General features: G+C 44.8%; 1 protein-coding gene across 1 annotated transcript in view; it reads left to right on the forward strand.

The window, feature by feature from the left end:
* Nucleotides 1–11,375: 11,375 nt before the first annotated feature.
* T265_14847 (hypothetical protein) overlaps nt 11,376–19,084 on the forward strand; it is a gene marked incomplete at both ends in the record, with an annotated part of 27,929 nt that continues 20,220 nt past the window's right edge. The window contains 2 exon segments of the mRNA XM_009175524.1: nt 11,376–11,600; nt 13,909–14,172. Of these exon segments, the coding sequence (XP_009173788.1) occupies nt 11,376–11,600; nt 13,909–14,172 (489 nt within the window).

A 19,084-nucleotide genomic window follows, 5' to 3' on the forward strand; every position in this document is an offset into this window, starting at 1 on the left:
AATAAAAGAGATCTATCAGCGAGCCACAATCCAAAACTTGAAAACTTCGTCCGACATTGTGCTTGTAACAGTGGGATGAGGTGCCCTTTATTATGCGTATCCTGTGGTATATATTCTACTCGTCCCAAGCAAGGCACTTAGATGCAGCATTTTATCATATACGTCAGCTTTTGTTTTCCACGTCCAAAGATTCAAGTTCATCTGCAGTCGTAAGAGACAATCGGTCAACAAAGAAAAACTCCGACAGAGAAGACGTGGTGGACCCTATTTTCCTGAACTTGCCAAATGGCCCCCCACACATGTATGTTTAAAGATGAGGTAGTCTAGTTGTTCGAGAAGAAAGTGTCAAATAGGAAAGAGCTCTTTTAAAAACACTTACGGAACGCATTTTGAGCCAATATCTCCCATAATGTTCTTTTTGTTTTTGCCTAAAATGACCTCCTCTACAATCCGAACAGTGATTTGCAGCCCCAGTAGATTCCTTTAGTTGATCAAAGCACATAAAGTGTATAACTCGAGGACAAACCTGAACGCTGAGGATGACAATGCAGTCCACAGCACTGTGATAAGCCGAAAGTGCACAAGCGAAAGACATTAGGACTACAATCCTCGAACTATTTTGAGCTTGAAGTAGTAATGTTCTATGCATTTATCCGGAGCGACCGTGATGGAACCGTACTTGATGCACATAGCCGGTTGGAATTTTGACCTGCATGTCAATCACAAAAGATTATTCCATAATTCTTTCAGTCAAATTTGAATTTATATTTGGTAACGTCAGGAAAAAAAATTGAAAGCTATCCTCGACAACTTTTCACCCTAATAGATATCTCTTTACTCGAATGATCATTTCAATGTGCACCTTCAAGAGTACGTGAATTATCGTAAGAAATTAGAGAACTCGGTGGAAATTCTTCCTTATAATTAGCTAATATGCAAATCATAATACATATATTCATCAAAATCTTAACACCTGGTTGTTGCACTTTCATGTCTGTCACGTCAACCACAAATTGACTTAGCGTTCCCCGGTTTTTCTTACACGGAACCCACCAATCGAAGTGGATTAAAGAGAAAGGCCTTACCCGGTTTGTGCTGACAACCTGGTGAGTTTAATCAGTCATAGTCTCAACATGATAGAGTGACAAACGTTTTGGTCAAGCGCTGTGAGGCCATATGATTTTCTTGTACGACCTCGATACACAATCTATTACAACAGCATGAAAGCTCAGATATACGCGGTTAGGTCAGGGCAACATCTGCTTCGTGATTTCTCTAACAACATCTGAAGGTGTGTACAAACCAGCCTGGTCAAATTGAAACAATACAATTTTGTCAAGTTTGATCTCACAAATGCCTAGATTGCGCTAGGTTAGGCTACGAGTATTCGAACTTGGTGCCATTGGCGATAAATGCCGTTTAATATAGTCGTGTCGTTTATATGTCGTTTACCATACATAGATCTCAGTTCTCAGGGTTGCAGCTCCTACACAGTGCTAGCCAATGACCACCAAAAATATAATATACATATGTCGTTTATATGTCGTTTACCATACATAGATCTCAGTTCTCAGGGTTGCAGCTCCTACACAGTGCTAGCCCCACCTCTCTTCTCTAAAAATATAACTATAAAGACTTCCGATTCTAACAATGGGGCGCCAATGATAATCACTCGTGGACGGATTACCCCAACGAGACAAACTGGTAATGTGTGTGACTGACGGTTATACCAAGTTTACCAACCTCTTCTTTTTATCTGGGAAACGGTACTGTAGCACTTGTAAACTGCTCGGTATCATCTTCTTTTTCCCATCATTATCAGTCACATCGCTGTACAAAAGTTTGTTTTACTGAAATACAACCGCTACCGCCAGCTTGTTGGCTCCAACGTGACTTTGAGACTTTTGCTGAGTGAGTTGTTGTGACCGCCGGTTTGCTACATTTGATCGCTGCTAACACTAAACATGAACAAACATTTTAGCTACAAACACTGGACTAATATATTCACACTTGAGGAATAATATTTCGATCACCGGAGATCTGGGATACCAGGAAGATAGAACTATTCTTGGTGTGGTGGTTCAATGGAATACGGAACTACGGAATCTCCTATTTTGAACTGTGAGTCAAGATTTACTTGGATTTTTCTCCTTGTGACTTTGGATCTGGCTTATATTGGTAATTTGCTCTGTTCACTAGAGACTCCATAGGGCCATTAACCACTACAGTATCAAACAGCCCTCTTCATGGGCCTCTCAGCACTCAGAGAAAGGGACAACTAATCTATTTGTGAGCCAGATTTTCTTAAAATCTCCTACTACAGTCGGATGCATCGTTCTCACTCCCGATCAAACAAACAACGCCTGTCTGCGCGAAACCGAGCAAATCATTATTCTCACATTATTTTCGTTTCTTCAGGCCTCTCAGGGATGCGCCTGAAGTACTGTATTATTCTAGTTTGAGTACAGCCCGAAATACTCCATAGTGGTAACGCTAAGGGGCAACTTGTGTGCAACCCCAAAGTGAAAATCGATTACATTGATTCATTTAATTCAAAATATTCGTGTTGAATTTCCTCAATCTCCTCTTTTGAGTGTAGAGAAAAAGCCAAATGCGGATGAAATGGAGGCAAGCCGTAATTTTCAGCTTCCACGTCAGCCTTGCATTCAATTTAACTTTCGGTAATATTCACTGGTTTTTTTAAACGAAATTTGTGTAAGACGCTGCCACATAAAATTGATTAATTTAATCCTTGGTTTAGGCCTAAAATAGGTTCCTCTGAATTTTAGTTTACTCGAACCCAAAGGTGGTTTTCTTAAAATCTGGCTTTGCAACTAGACGGTTTTAACTTGCTTTTTACGGGTAACTTGATTTGGGATTGCGAAATGCTACTCTGATTTGTAATCTCCATAATTGAAGCATCAGGTTGCCTAAAAGGCCTACAATTTCACCATAGCCCAAGTTATTTCTTGGTGAAAATTGCTGTATCGTAGTCTTAAAACTTTGTAGCCTAAACGTTTTCAGTATCCTGTGCTGTACCTTTGAAAGTCTTAAGCCTGTTTCTCTCAAGTAGATTAATTAACTTGGCTGTGGCGTTCACAATCCAACTATGAAGCCCAGGTCCTTTTGTCAAATCACCTATCAAGAGAGTCCGGTGGTCGTCTTGGCCTAAAGTTTTGAAATATCGTGCGTCATCTCCACGTATGAATACCGTAACTTCGGCCAGTCAAGACCGTGGATTAGATATCCAATCCTTTCGAATAAATGAACCTTTTCAATCATATTTACTCTACAACTTGATCACACAACAATCGCAAAACTTCAACAAGTTTAGAGCTTGAATTGCGGCGCCATGACAGTCAGCATCGATAAATTTTGGCCTACCAACGGCAAAATCTTTTTCTCATTTATTGACAATAAATGCCTTCGGCTACCTGAATCTGATCCGACCTCAGTTTGTTTTCTGCTTATTGGCAGCGAGATGAGCATTGGCAAATCCGAGTCTTATCCAATCTCGACAGGGGCGCAATGATCTGCTGTCTGTTTTTTTGTACCATGGAAACCATGTGGAAAAGAATAGACTGCAAGTGTTGGCTAAACTTAGTGACATAGGTCCGCTGCGGTTGATTGTTCCAAGCGATATAACTGTGATTCGTGGACTTTCCTCTTAATTTTTTCTGTTCCACACGGTCTAAACTTGTGTTATTTCCCAGTGCAATGTTTTGATTGCATTGCTTCGCTTTTTAGGTTAAAGAATTCTAATCTGTTCAGAAATCACTTATAGTAGGAGTAACAGTTAGTAATGTGAGGAGATTTGGGATTTTTGTGGGATTTCGTCCTGTTCCTCTTGATTGATCTTTTTGGTCACTAGCTAGCCCCACCATCACCCCATTCTGTACAGTATGACATCAGTGTTAAAGATTGATTCATGCTTCTGTACAACCATATTATGATGAGAAGAATAAATGTGGACAACAAGGGGATCTAGTGTCAGCTCCTTACAACCAAATTGCCTACACTTACAGACATTTAATCAGGCAACCTGGACAGGAACTGACAATACAAATGCCATTGATACCGATTTGTAGCTTTCAGCGTCTCTAACTAGGAGCAGTGTAGATCATACATTTTTCACTCTAGAGGGTGAGTAGCACCAAAAGCATCCAAATGCTTTGTAATCCAAATCCATATTCCTCTGCCTGGGCAATGGTTGGCCATCCACATGATTCCGCCGGTTTAAATTTGGAACGTAAAACATCATACTCTCCGGCAAAAGATAGTTCGACCTACGCAATACATGGTCTGCACAACGTAGCTTCTGGTGCAGGACACTTTCTCTAATGGGAATCCCCGTTGCGTCAGACAGGGTGCTATCCCCGAAACTCCATCAAATCTTCCCGTGCGGATGACCTGAGCCTGCATTAGTGGTATATGTCGCGGAAAAATCTTCTATAGATAAAAAACATTATTGAGAGCAGAACAAAAACTGCTACTAGAGATTTACCAGATATACACGTATGACACATCCGAAGCAATGCGTACTGCGAAGCCTTCGTGCTCTTTGCAAGCTGTAAATGGGCATTTGGAAGCAAACACTCTTCAAAAAATGCAATACCACCGAAAATCATATGATTGTTCTCCCGATTTCTTGTATCTGCACGCTCAATGTGACTCATGCATATTCCTCATAATTACTGACGCCCACACCAGTCGAACCGACCACACATTTATTATCTACGTGTGAATATCATTTACAGTGTTTTTTGAAATCTCTGCGACAGTTGGAAATTTAGGATCAATCTCTGCAAAAATATCATTTACAGTGTTTGAAATCACTGCGACAGTTGGAAATTTAGATCACTCTCCGTCGAATGCTAGTTTGGGCCGCAATCTAACTAATACCCTGGTGTCCTCCAGCAGAAATTTTGACACATCTTGTTGTGTTGGATCTCCAATTAAAACGCACTTCCAAGGAGTCAGCAGACCGAGGAAGATAAAGCTTTGCTATACACACGATGTGGCGTGTGCTGACCATCGCTAAAAAATTTCTTGGCTCCTTCTGATGGGATTTCTGCTGAATTGATAGAAAGTTCTTCCGTTTACCTGTCTGGGATGGTCGCTTCGTTTCGAGGTGGCGCGGTCATTGAGGGCGTAATTACTGTTCCCGTGTTCCCAGGCGAATTTCCGAAGTAAATACAAAAGAAAACACGTGAATACGCCTACTTTTCCGTGCACGCTACCTTCACGAAGACATCACGATAAGCCACTGGCAGCCATTAAACTAGGATTTCCTAGCCAATTGTGGACCATGGGTCCGTTTAAACCACTTACGATAAAACTACGGCCTCATCAAAAGATCCTAGTGGTTCACATAAATACCATCAAATGCCAAATGTTTGTCAGACCTGGTACGAGGTGCGAGTTTCAAAATTTCTTCATGAATTGTGGATGGATAACGGATACATGAACTTGACGCAGAAAAAATTGGGTTCAATTAAGGGAAGGTTATCACCGGGAGAGCTTTGGTACATAACAAATTAGCTCAGACTCATTCGTCTTCACAAATCGCTGTAAGCTCTGTTTCAAAATCAAATGATTAAAGCCCACCAAATTTGACTACAGACATATCACCCCGGGTTTCATCAAATCCTCGTTGTTCCGTCGTAAGGGTTTTGATAACGACTGATCATGTTGAAAAGTGCGTGTCAACCCAAGAGAGCATAAATACCCTTGCTAAATCTCAAGCAATAATAGCCTTAATTCCCAGGTTCTACTGAGAATACAAATTGGGTCAGCTGATAATAAGCCGCCGGATGATCACTTCTTAAAACCGTTTTTTATATCAAGTGGAAAAAAATTAAGAAAAATGCCGCACTTTTGCTGCACTTGTGGTTAAGTAAAAACACAGTAGTCTGTCCTAGCCTTTGTTGGATTTCGTTTTACTTCATCTCCTCACTCCTCTCATCATTTGGCGCGCGTTCCAGTCTAAACTCGCAGTGCCACTGTTCCACATATGGTCCCTGGAAAGTTTGTTAAGGAATTTGCCGTTGTTCGGCTTTCATTGTTAATAGCATTTGAGACAGCGTTAAGTGCGTACATGAAGTATGACTATATTGTATTTGTCTGCACCACGTGTAGTCTAAGCAACAGAGCCTTTTTTGCGAAGCGGGTAGATGTGCTAAAGATGCGGCAGGCGGCCACCATACCAACAGTGTTTCATAGTTCCGAACAAGTTACCAAGTTGAGTGCATCCGCCATCCACAGGCTGTGCACGCAGCACCAGTTGTTCAGTTAGCTTTTGTATAGAAAGACACGAGAACCATCTCACAGTCATCTGTTATAAGAGTACATGTTATAGTACTAGCCGGTTTATTTCCCAGCTTGTATGGATCATGGCAGCAAATGCATGCTTCGGTCGCTGCAACCTGAACGAGGTGGGCAACAACATAGTGGAGACGAAGGTACAGCCAACGAGACGTGCCTATTGCGTAGAGCCACCGTAGTTGCGGGAACCATAAAAATAAGAACAATGGAGAATGTGGTTGAACCAGTTAACTCCTACGGCCGGTCGACTGGAGTTGAAAGTGAAAAGCTGTTGCTGGCCACGAGTGACCTTGGATGTCTGAACAGATGGCCGTGGTCACAAAGCAAAATGGAGACAGAGCAGGAGTGATTAGGAGTGGAGAGACTTGGCAATTTTCGTCACGAAAGTCTGGATTACATTGGAACTAAGTAAAATTATTGTTGTGTCTGCTGCTGGGATATGAGGTATAAAAGATAATTTGTATAGACGATAGAGCTAATTTACCGAGCCGAACGAAAACCTCAAATGAAATTGTTGAACTTATCGTGATGGCAAACTGAAATTGCAGTGGAAACTATACCGGTTAAAGCTGAGCGAAAGGTTCAATATGTTAGAACGGACTCGTCCAGAGGCGGTTGGGACTGGGTGAAAAATTACTTCGTAGTTACAATGCAGGCTCAAGTAGGCGACAGGTGACGGCCCGGGGCGGGAAGAAAATAGTTGCGTAAATTCCAACAGACTGGGTATCGCAGTGACCTAGTGGCGTTGCATTGATATACCGCACTGGCCAGTACCGCATCAGATGTCAGGTTCCCGCAGTAGGGGGATGCGCAGTCCTTTGATGGCCAGATCTGAGTAAGATGAGGGAATTGACACAGATGCAGACAGTATGGTAGCGAGTCACGGGAAATTTTGTTGTTTTAGATCAGCTGAAGAATTCAGCTGCAACTGGAATCTGCTACGTGAAATGAACAGATAGATAACAATATGGTTCGCTAGTCACTGAGCCGCTTCTGTTAGCTCTGAGCAACGAATATTGTTATGTCATGCTGTTGACGTAGACCTGGTCTGATTCAACTCCAACCAAGAGGGTCGCAAAACTTTTCAATTTATTACCAGTCTCCACACACCTGGCCTATTATAGCTTTGGATATGTAAAGTAGTTACCGCTTCGCTTTTGTCTTCCGGTAAGGGACTATAAGATGATAATTTCACAGACGTTGGACGTCGCGTCCACGCGAGGCTTGCCCCCACGAGAGCATCTCTTTTGGTTGAACACGAGCGGTCTGCGGCGGTTGAGTCGATAAGATGATAATTTCACAGACGTTGGACGCCGCGTCCACGCGAGGCTTGCCCCCACGGGAGCATCTCTTTTGTTAGAACACGAGCGGTCTGCGGCGGTTGAGTCAAAACTACAATCCGGAGTCGCGAATGATTGTGCCAATCTGCCTTTAGTAGTTTAGGGTCTACAACTATCTTCAAGTTTCTCATCAGTTTAGGGTGAGCCAAAGTCTCGCCAAGCGGAAAATTGCTACGCCCCTCCTCCCTTAGACTGTTGGGGCTCAGTTTTCGTGTCTCTAAAGAACAATCTTCGGGTATGTGGTTTACCTTTGTTTAGGCGTTTCGAATGCTGTCAGTCCGCGCAGCGATTTTCGTTCGGTAGTTGGCGTAGCCATTCTGCATGAAGACATTCACTTTTGGGCATTGTGAAAAGCCAAGCAAAAGGCGAGTGCGTCAGTTTTATTGACATGCTTATTCTGGAGAACGACCCCTAGGTTATCAACCAGCTCTTCGTCTTGCACCTGCCTACCAAAGACGCTGTTATCATCTTTATCGACGCGCCAGAGTGCTGGATGACATTCTCAGAAAACGGTTGCAAATTTGATAGCGCCAGGTAATCATTAATGGAGGGAAGTTTGTTATCGATTTTCGCCCATTCGTCTTGCTTTTTTGCGCTTGTGTCTTCCAGAGCCTTGAGTGGACGCATTAACTTTCTCAAGCGCATTCGCACTGGTCGTTCGCACCCAGGAACGGACCCTTGGTTCCGTCTTTGGTAACTGTCTTGTTTGAAAGGGAGTGCATTACACTCCTATGGTGGGTACGACTGCGCAGGCAAATGGGTCAGGGGAGTTAGACAATTTGCTTATCTTTTTGTCCTGCAAACCCGCACGTTTAAAATGCCACCAGATTCGAATGGCATGACACTGTACTCCACAGCTAACAGTTAACTGGCATCTACTTATATATATTCCGGTTCGATGAAAATTGGTGGTGAAAGTAGGTTGTAATAATCTGGCTCATGATCGAAAGTGGGTGTTCGGCAGAAACAAAGTGCTAACTGACAGAGGTCTGCACGCACTTGGAATGTTAAGGTGAAAAAATTCAATATACATAATCATCGATTTTTAAAGCTGCCACAGGATTTCACATAATGCCTCTATGAAGGGGTGGAAAATGCTTTATTCACGGGTCTCCATCACACCTGGTAAGGCATCCACACTTGGAGTTAGTAGCCTGAAGTACGAAGTTTCCAAAACAGTTAGCGGGGCTTCTAAACTAACTTCTCTCAGCCAGTTTTCCAATCACTGTCCTTCTTATAAACTCTGCTTCACCGGAATTGCCGTCAAAGCATGCAATTCTTAGGAAGCTTCTCTGTACTTATTTAAATATTTTAAGGGAAGCGTGGAATGACCTTCCTCCGACGGTTGTACACGCTCCTTCTGGAACCCAATTTAAAGCACTATTAGACATTTATTTATGCGAATCCTCGCGCTGGCGAGCATACTGCCCCGCGCTGAGAACATAAAGAGCAGTGCTACAACCTTTTTTCACCTGTGCCTTTCAGGTGAACGACAGCCACTGACCGACAAGAACAAAACCGACCCGGGAAACTGGGGCGAAAGCCTAGATCCTGTGTATCAGTCCGTGAATCCGTGAATCCGTGATTATATCTGCTCATCTCGGACTCAGTTAGACAGGGTCAAAATTTAAAATTTACATGTTTATTCCGAAGCATTCGTTCTTGCTTGCAGAGGAGATAATTCCTTCCAAAAAACGCTGATATCTGGTTGTCTGGATTTCTATTAGTATCCTTCCTTTGTTTATGTGAATTTAAGCCCTCGTCAAGGCCAAGTAGTTCATCACATTCGCCAGAACGAATGGCGATTAACATCATTCCATTATGTCACCAGCCATCTTACCATGGATAGCCGTCTAGATTGAAAATTCGCATCAACCACTGGAGTCTTCATGGCAGCCTTGCTCTTACCCACATTCTTCCGGGGGGCTTCAACAATAAACCATGTGCAACGGTTGCTAACATTCTTTAAAAAAAGCTGGATCCGACTTTTACCAACCATTTACTCCAGGGACAGAACTATAACTTATGTCGCAAATCAATCCTCCTCCTCTTCTAAAGCAAACGTCCTTGCTAATATCAAAGTCACTTACTCGTGACGATGCAAAATTTGAAAGATCCTGATTTATGTCTTATATTTTTGGAGAAAATGATCACAAACGAAAAACAAATGCAATCAATGGATACAAAACGGTTACAGAAGAACATCGGATAAATGCAAAGTGTCCCATTCAAAGTCGTACCAGCAACACTTCTGGTGAGATAAAATGAATTCCTATGTCTGCTATGTCAGCAAGCGTGTAAAGGCCGGCACCCGAAGAAAAGAAAAAAATGTTTAATAATGTTTAAGGCGCGGGAAGCTCAAACGCAATAAAAACTCGCATATCCGGTACTAAGTTCCCGTTGTAACTCCTGTAACAGTCGGGAGCAAGAATGTGCACCCAACGCCATGTGCCGCGCATAAAATTTTCATAAGTACGCAGAGATTTCACAAAGGCAAGCAAACTCAAGCCACTAACTGTGATATTAAGAAGCCTCAGTCTAATGACATTCTTGGCGGAGTGGAGGATGTAGACCCCTCAATAAGAAGTGATCATCGGTTGGTGGACCAAGAAGCTGACATCAAATTCGATTGCGCGAAAGGCTAAGATTATGGCAGTAAAGCCTTCACCAGCGCTTCAAAGTAAAAGGGATGCTCAAATATGTCACGATGCCTATCGGACCTGCGGGGGCGATGATTTTCTGAGCTAAACAAAATGGTTTGTCTGAGATCACTGTCGCAAGCCACACCCTGTCCTCATAAACCATCATCACCTCAGACTTACGGGCGTTTGATTCTATACCAGGTCTATTCAACTTGGCGGCAGCAGCTTCTAGGATTTCTTTATGGCAAGCCTGGCCTCCACCCAATGGGCTAGCTTACGATGGCGTCGGAGTATAGTTTTTCACGTGTGTAGAATCGGCTTGGAAGCGTGGAAGTTCAGAAGCGATAGGACTTGCGCTGATGTCATGATATCAGACTGCATCCCACGAGACCAGAAGGTCAACATGGACGAGCGAGCCTCCAGCATACGATTCTAAGAGTGTCGGGGCGCAATCAATGGTTTGTTTTAACCAGTCTCTATAAGCATCGGCTTCTGACGATTTGGCCCACGTTTGTCCGGTGGTCCCGCCGGGGCTACCACAATTTAAGCTTGCAAAGCTTGCAAGTTAAGCCTCTTAACTTAGTTCCGATGCCGATTCCCAAACAACCAGAAAAATACTGCTCCAGTCTCGCGGACACTGCCGTTCGCGCGACAAAAGAAAGATATGAACTTTTGGACAACCGCAAGAGTGATTTTGACTGTTGTTGAAACAAGCAGACATTCGGTCAAGCTCATCAGCATCAGACCCACTCAACCCTGCACTGACGCTGTCACCTCGATTGGTGATGAAACGTTTGCAATCCATCTGCCAAGCTCGGCGAACAGACTAACAACTAAACAGAGCACCCGAGCTACCTACATTTCACAACATCACCATTATGCTGTGAGAGGTGTACGCGCCGGTAGTGTTGAATCAGCCCAATCTTCTTCAAAAAAGGTGGAAACAATCAGCACAGGCCAACTAGTGACGTCGTCTGCACTAACGATTTCATGGACTTGAACACGACGGTTGGGGACAAAGGCTGCTTTTGATTTGCAGCGCTTGCCACATTCCTCACAAGTGAGCCCCATGAGTCAAAGCACTAACAGACATTTATTCCTGCGAGTCATCGGAGTGGCAGGCATACCGCTCCGCACTCAGTATGTGAAGAGAAGTCCTGCATCCTTTTTCACCAGTGCAATTCAGGTGAACGGCAGCCGCCAAACAAGAGCTAAACCAATTCGGGAAATTCGGACACAAGCCTCAGTCCTGTGTATCCATCCGGGAATCCGTGACTCACATCTATTATTCATTGTTATTATATTAAGTCTTCAGTGGTTGCTTATTGGAAGCATAACCAAATTCCCTTCGTCGAAGCTATAGGGTTTTCGAATTCTCAAATTTTACGGGAGTCAGACTAAACCGTTTGAACCTTTCGGTGATATATCTTTCACGATGTTTTGCCTAAGTGAGCAGACTATCAAGGTCACGGACCGGCACCGATTTGCATTTCGCTACACTTTTACGAGGATTAATAATGAAATCGCACCTTAGCATATTTCGACTTTTCTCGGTATTCTTCAGGCAACATCTACATAATATCCAGTGCGTATTCCGTCCGGGAAAATCGGTTTGTTTGATTTATACTTCACAGGTTTAACAAATGAGATTTGTTTGTTCAGAGAACATTGACACATCGTACTGTCCTGTGGAGGTCGCTTTCCATTGGGTATAACGGAAGACTGCATGAATCATGCGAGGGCCATTTCCGAAGGTGATCCTATTTCCTAGATATAAACAACTAGCTTGTGGGTAATATAGCGCCACGAGACATCTGCAGGTATAGCACCAACACAATTATAATATTACCATTGGGAATATTATGTACGATATTTTGAAGACAACATAAAGCGCAAACATAATTATACCAACTAAGGGCACCCACTGCGGATCACCATGACGTCCGAAGCCATTATCACTCATGTCGTCGAATAATCATCGGAACATCTGGACCCGTGTGTATCTGCAACGCTGACAAGGAAGCCTCACCAATGAACAGTGACCTAATCCGACGGCAAACGACTGTCCCTGATACAATTGAGTGTTGTCATTCACCTTCGCTCTCTATAGTGACTGGTGAGCACGTACCCATGAACACAGCTAACTAGGAGGCCCCAATTTTACATCATGGCCAAGTCCAAGGACAGCTTTACATATCCCAATTCGTCATTCCATGATGGCGGGGCAAAAACATCAGTAGAGATTCACTGAATATATCTCAGAGGCAACCAGTTTTGCAACAATTCCACGCTTTTTAGGCTGTAAGCGCGGCATTCTTGGGTACGAAAACATGACACCACAGACATCAGACGTTTTTCTTTGATCTTGCTATTGAGCACAAATCAGCTGATGCATATCCCTCATAGTCACACCCTCTCACATAGACAAGTACGTCGATCACAGTTTTTTAAATCAGGCAGTTTCGCCAAACGGTGGTAGATAATAGTGTGAACACTTTTGGCTCTCTGCTATTTCGGGCCGCGGAGTAACTCATACCGTGGTGCTCTGCAGCAGACGTTTCGACAGGTTTCCAAACTCGGGTCCCCAAATTAGACACACACAATGGACGCGTGAATGTAGTTGATCCATGCTGATCCCAATTTGTTGCGATCCTTGGACAATCTCAACTATCATGACAAACCTAACTGACTCCCAAAGATGTTCGCGTACCCACTAACCCAAGTAGGACGTCGCTGTGGTGATACCGTGCGATACCCACCTGATGACATGCGCGTACTTCATATCTCTAATATTTTCCGCCACAAGCTTACACGAGTCCACAAAACCGTATCAAATATAGAATTTGTACCAGAACTTACAAGATCTGGGCACCCTATAGTGAACAGAAAACCACCCATTCTCCCAGTGGATCATCAAGGGGTCAGAACATCGATGAGGATAAATACTTGCCGTGCACCCGATATTGTGTGAGCTGACCACCATAGAAGCTCACCAGCTGTGGCAGGTTCCTCGGTTTTGTTTAACGGAACTCCAACCACAACCATACAAATCTTCTTCGAATACAGGTCGCGAATGCCTCATTCATGCTGAAATTGCGCCAAAATTGAGGGCTCGGTTGTGGTTTTTGTAGTCCTGAGATCATTTCTAAATGCGATATAGGAGAAATCACGTAAAGGAAACTGCTCTTCAACCGTCACCGCATGAACGTCACGCAAAGCCATTGACAGCCATTAAAATATGAATTCCGCGCCCATGGTGGGCCTCGAGTGAGTTTAAACAAGTTCCGACAAAACCATACCCACTTGAGAGATCACAATTAAATAAATACTGTCAAATAATAGACCATTCTGGCGAAGCTTCCGTTTTCCGAACTATCGTTTGAGGGAAATTTTAGGTGTGTCGAAGGCCCCTGTTTTAAATAGACTCCGTTTTTCTGCTACCAAGCTTCCCCGAAATATGGCTTGCCATAGGTCGGCCTCCTAACACACGCAAAAATTCATGCATAGTTTCGTATTCCTATTGCCGTACTAGATATTTTCGACCATGTCGATCTGTAAATGAATTTGTTGACGGTTTTCAACCTTGGACGTGACCTTGACAGATTCAAACTGCTGGTTGGGCATTTCCCCAGCGGTTCAGGCCCGGTCGCCATCACGGTATTGTCGCGCACACCCCTACCTTTGTCTTCGCCATGCAAGTTGGGACTGCTACGTCAGTATTGAATCCTACATCAGAGTACTTTAATAGCCATGGCACGTGGGTGACGTACATACTCATAATCGTCCTCGGACATTTCGTTTTACTCTGTGTCCCCTTTCTTACCACTGCGGTTGTGTGGACGCTCACATGTAGTATACATAATGCGGTAAGTAGTTAGGGTTTTTCAGAACTCCGCCGTTTTTCTGTGCCTAACTGTATGTGTCCTTCCCATATATTCTTTGATTCCCCCGTTTACAGGCTTTTTAACCCAACAGGGAGTAGTATTATGTATGACTTCTTTGTCGTACAACCAAACCATCAGTTCAATTACAACATCTCCGAGGCTTTGGTATGGAGCATAAATGAAAAAAGGCTAGAAAATGCAAATCACAAGGTATCTTGTGATTTCCCCATGTGGGGAGTTCACGTGCAATCTAATTGTGCCTCACGAGCAGGAAAGTGGGTTGGTATAAATGTCGAATATTCCGTGGTGGATGGAGAAGTGCAGCGTGCGAGCTCGTGCAACTCCATAGATGGACCAATCCGTAGCGATTGAAACGGAAGCGCTGAGTTTACAAGTATGTGTATAACCGGTTTGTCCGTAGTAAACTTTTCCCAAAACTGAGCCGGGTGTTGGCTGAAGCTGTATACGTTTAGGAGGCCTCGTCTGAACCAACTGATCGCACTGTCGCCACCGAGTGAAGCAGCTCGGACAAAGTTAAGTATGTGAGCAGGGTGCCGAAGTTCGAATTTTCGACTCGAACGACGGGGAGGTGCTACACTCTCCACGTGTCTTTGACGTTTTCGTGGATCCCGACGATTAGTGTGGAGTCAGTTCATCCCAGCAACGTCAAAAGTGATATTACCTTCAGGAGAAAACCCTCTGACTTATCAAATTGTATAGGTTGCTGTGGCTTGGCCACGTGCTGCGTATGCCAGTCGACCGACTTCCTAGAAGGGTTCTTTTCGCACAACCACGTGAAGGGTGGAAGAGAGTCAGAGGCGGTCAAACAATGACTTTGAAGCGAAGTATAAAGGCCATTATTTGCAAACTCGACTGCGCTGGTAATTGCCATCTCCCCGGGTGGAGACCCCGACACGGACCACATCAATGTTTAGAGACATTGTCAAGCAAAGCCCACGGCGCCCTCAGGAGGCGCCCATGCAGCCAAGCTATTACCTTCACTGCATACCTTTCCCAATCCCCCAATCAACAGTCCACTTACAGTGCTGTAAGTCACATTCACACCTGGTCCCTGACCAAATTCTAGGGTCCAGCCCCTTCGTGTTTGTTCTCCGTTTGGTCAGCAGGATCGTTGCATCAGGAACCTCTTCTATGCGTCGGCCTATACCGAAAGTTCCACATTGAGTATCGTCGAAGATCAGCCGCATGATCGACAGCACCGCGTTACTGCGCAAACACTGACGCTCCGCTCACGTGATCATTAAGCATCGTAATGCCTGAGGTAAACCCTGGATGGGGCGACTGGGAGCATCGCAGCGTAAACTTATTTGGTATGGCAATGAAAACTCTGGCACTGCAAAAGTGGTAGTGTTTCCAGTTTCCAGATGTAGATAATGACAATGTACAATGCGATCAGTGGCTGAGATGGGGAGGCTTAACCTAAGCATATTACATTGGGCTTCATTAGTACACTAATATCCGACTCAAAGCTATCCCATTGTTTTGGTGGTCGCGTTTCTCTAATGCGGTGATCCTGCGGGCTATACTGGCTGAAACGTAGTTTGTAATGGTTCAACCATGCCAGGAAGATCAACGGGGAGCAGCTCGATGAACAGCGAGTAACGTCTGGAGGTGAAGTCTTACTGTCCTGTACGTTGGGAATGTGGAATGTAAGGTGTTTCCTAAGGCGGTCAACATGTTCATATTTATGAAATCGCCAATCCTGTATGTCCTCGAGGTAGGACGGATTATAAAAGATCGGTCCCAAAGCTGCACATTGTGATCGCCCAACGGTTGACTGCGACATCAGGCGCATTATTCAATACGGTCGTACAACTCTAAAGGCACTTGCTGTGCGCAGCTGCATTACGAATGAGACACTAATGTCTTACTCCTTGTGTACTCTGGCCAGGCTGGTTCCTTGCGGTTAAGTCAGTCAGACCACAGAGTCTTTGGCTCCGAGAAGGGTCTCAAAGGAAGTCCCTCTGCCTGGTAGTTCAGATTGAGTTGGAGGCTAGGGGCAGGGTCCCTAAACAGTAACCTACATCCTCCCACTGCCTTGTGGGTCAGATTTTCAAGCCAAGGGCTTAAGGCGCGGTATCTCAACCAAACCCACTTCTTCGGCTTGGGCAACCAGGAATTATCATTGGCCGTCGAATCTATTCGCTAACTCTCCTTATCCATCGAACGAAGCAGTGCGATCAACCTATCTGCCAGTCCCCCAGCCGTTGTTCCTGTCTAGTCCCTCACTCAAAAAAAAATAAACCAGATAACCACTTGCTAACCTAGAAAAACTTGATTCACACTGCAGCGTTCGATGTGCGTAATCTATATCAAATTAGGCAATACGCATCTTTTGCTAAAATTTTGCTTTCTTATCTGTCGATGTATATGTTGCCTCCGAAACACATGACAGACCCCACTTCGGTCGTACACCTTAAGCCGATTAGGACGAGCTCAGCTGTTCCACATTTCACTCTTATAGCATCCGGTGATCGTGACGCGATGTTGTTATCTACGGCTGGTTAGTTGCATTCGGCCCTAAGCCTGAATGCGCCTTATGGGACTGATCCCAGTAAACAGTCGTCTTTGCGCTGTGCGGTTATCTGGCTCATCAAGATCGATGCAGGTTGATGCGGCAAACAACGTTTATTTGTCGTATCAGCGTGCACCCCGACATACTGCAGCCCTGAGACTAAGAAGGACTGGCTTATTTTCAAGGTTTGTCGCCGCTGCTTTCGTCAGCAAGAAGGACGGACATGGTAATCCTGGCGGCTGGTATGATTGCCCTGGTTAGACGACCAAGCCCGGAAAAAGCGCAACTGTGCAGTATATTTGGAGTCGATGCTCAGCGTACGTACAGTGAGGGGTGACTGCTTGAGTTGTATGCAGATCATCGTCTGTTCCTGGCAAGTACAAATTTCCAACACAAAGCGCTTACATTGGGTTACTTGGAAGCCACCGACCGCAAGACAGCCGTGGACCATGTGGATATCTTGTACTGCGCGACAATTAAAGGTTGTCGTTCCTTCCGGTGTACGCAGCTTGTCTCTAATCACTCCATTTTGCGGGCCCGGCTGCCACTTCGCTTTCGTATGCATTACGCATGCGAAAGCAGAGTGGTTCGATCCATCAACTCCTACAAGTTTCAGTAGCTGTGGAGTATTGATCTGACCTGGCTAGAAAGCTGCTGGAAGTACACAGCCATGCGATAACGAATATTGCTTGGATTCTGGATAGAAGGGAGTCAACGAAGCCATGCTCTCGGCTTTCAGAACTGTTGGTCCAAGCCATCCGACTCGTCTAAATGAACACTGGATATCGTTGAGATCAACAGACAGATCATATTGCTGCCAGAAAGGTCATACCAACAACCAATGACCATAATGGCGCATGCAGATCCTCTAACGCCGGCTAAATAAGAGCTTGCAAAAATGACAGAAAGCTGGTGGATTTTGAAGGCACAGGAGATGAAGAAGGTTTTCGGTTCGGGCAACAGCCACGCCCTATTTCAGCTGATTCGACCAACCGGTCAGGAGACGGCGGGTGTCAGTGAAACAATAGGCAAAAAAGACGGAACGGCAGTTCACTTCCTCACTCGTCTTGAGCGATGGAGTGAGCAATCCAAAGAACAATACATCTTGTTTCCTTCAACACCATCGCTGAAAAAAACCCAGTTGGCTTGGATGGGTCATCGACACCAGCCCGCCATCAACAACAGAAATCCAGCGTGAGATAACAATCCTCGAACGCAACAAGGCACCTGGCCAGATGGCCTGTACCCCGTACTCTTAGGGGAAGGTGGTGAGGTCCTAATGAACAGTCTGACGACCATACTGCACAAGATTTGGAACGATAACAGAATGGAGTTCTTCCACCATCGTCCCATCATCAAATGGGGCGCAAGAACGTCATGCTAAAATCAATGTGGCATCAGCCTGGTATCCGTTGCATCTAAGTTGCTCTCCGTCATTATTTCGCGCAGGTTGGTTGATTATCGGGAGCGAGAGATTCGTGAGAATCAAGCTTAGTTTCGCCCTGGCCCAGGACTCATTGACCATTTCTTTACTTTGGGACTAATTCTTGAACAGCGCCGCTCCTTCAAACGTCCCACGTTGGTTGTAAGAAAAGGCTGTCTTCTTTCACCTTTCCTCTCTAAGTTTTTTTTATTGATGTGCTACTTGAAGTTTCTCTGCCCGCATCTGAAACCTCGAGGATCGAAATGCTCCCGGGATGTTCGCCCTTCGTCATTGTGTATACGGGCGATATTGCTCTCCTTAGTTCAGATAATTCAAAAATGCAAACCATTCAAAATAGCCTAAATAGCTCTGCCGCGCGGTATGGCATGCGCTTCATAACTTCCAAGTGCAAAGTGCTGCTACAAGACCGGGTTACATCAAAAAATGCTGGAAACATGCGCAAATTGTTCCACTTGATTGATTCGACTGGTCCTCGGAAACCTCTTGTCAGTGAAACAGTCAGGGACCAAAATGGCTCCCTGATATGCAGCAAAGCAGAAGCATTTCTGTAGCGTCATCGGGCTGCTGGTCCTGACGACTTTCCACCTGGTCTCTTCAAGGATGGCGGCGGATTCCTCAGTCAGTGCCTGGCCTGTCTATTTGGGTCTATCTGGGAGAAGGAGATCGTCCCAGACAACTGGAGTGAGTCGATAGTAGTGCCCATTTTCAAAAAGGGTACTCGCAGTGAATGTAGCAACCACAGAGGTGTTAGTTTGACGCCTGTTGTGACAAGGCTTCTGGCGTCATTGATTCTTCGTCGTCTTACGGCGGCACGCGAAGTCTTGACTCGTGAGAATCAAGCGGGATTTCGACCGGGTAGAGGCTGCGTTGACCACATCTTCACACTCCGTCAGGTGTTAGAGCAACGCCACATG

The sequence above is a fragment of the Opisthorchis viverrini genome (assembly GCF_000715545.1).
Source record: "Opisthorchis viverrini unplaced genomic scaffold opera_v5_281, whole genome shotgun sequence".
Taxonomy (NCBI): Eukaryota; Metazoa; Platyhelminthes; class Trematoda; order Opisthorchiida; family Opisthorchiidae; genus Opisthorchis; species Opisthorchis viverrini.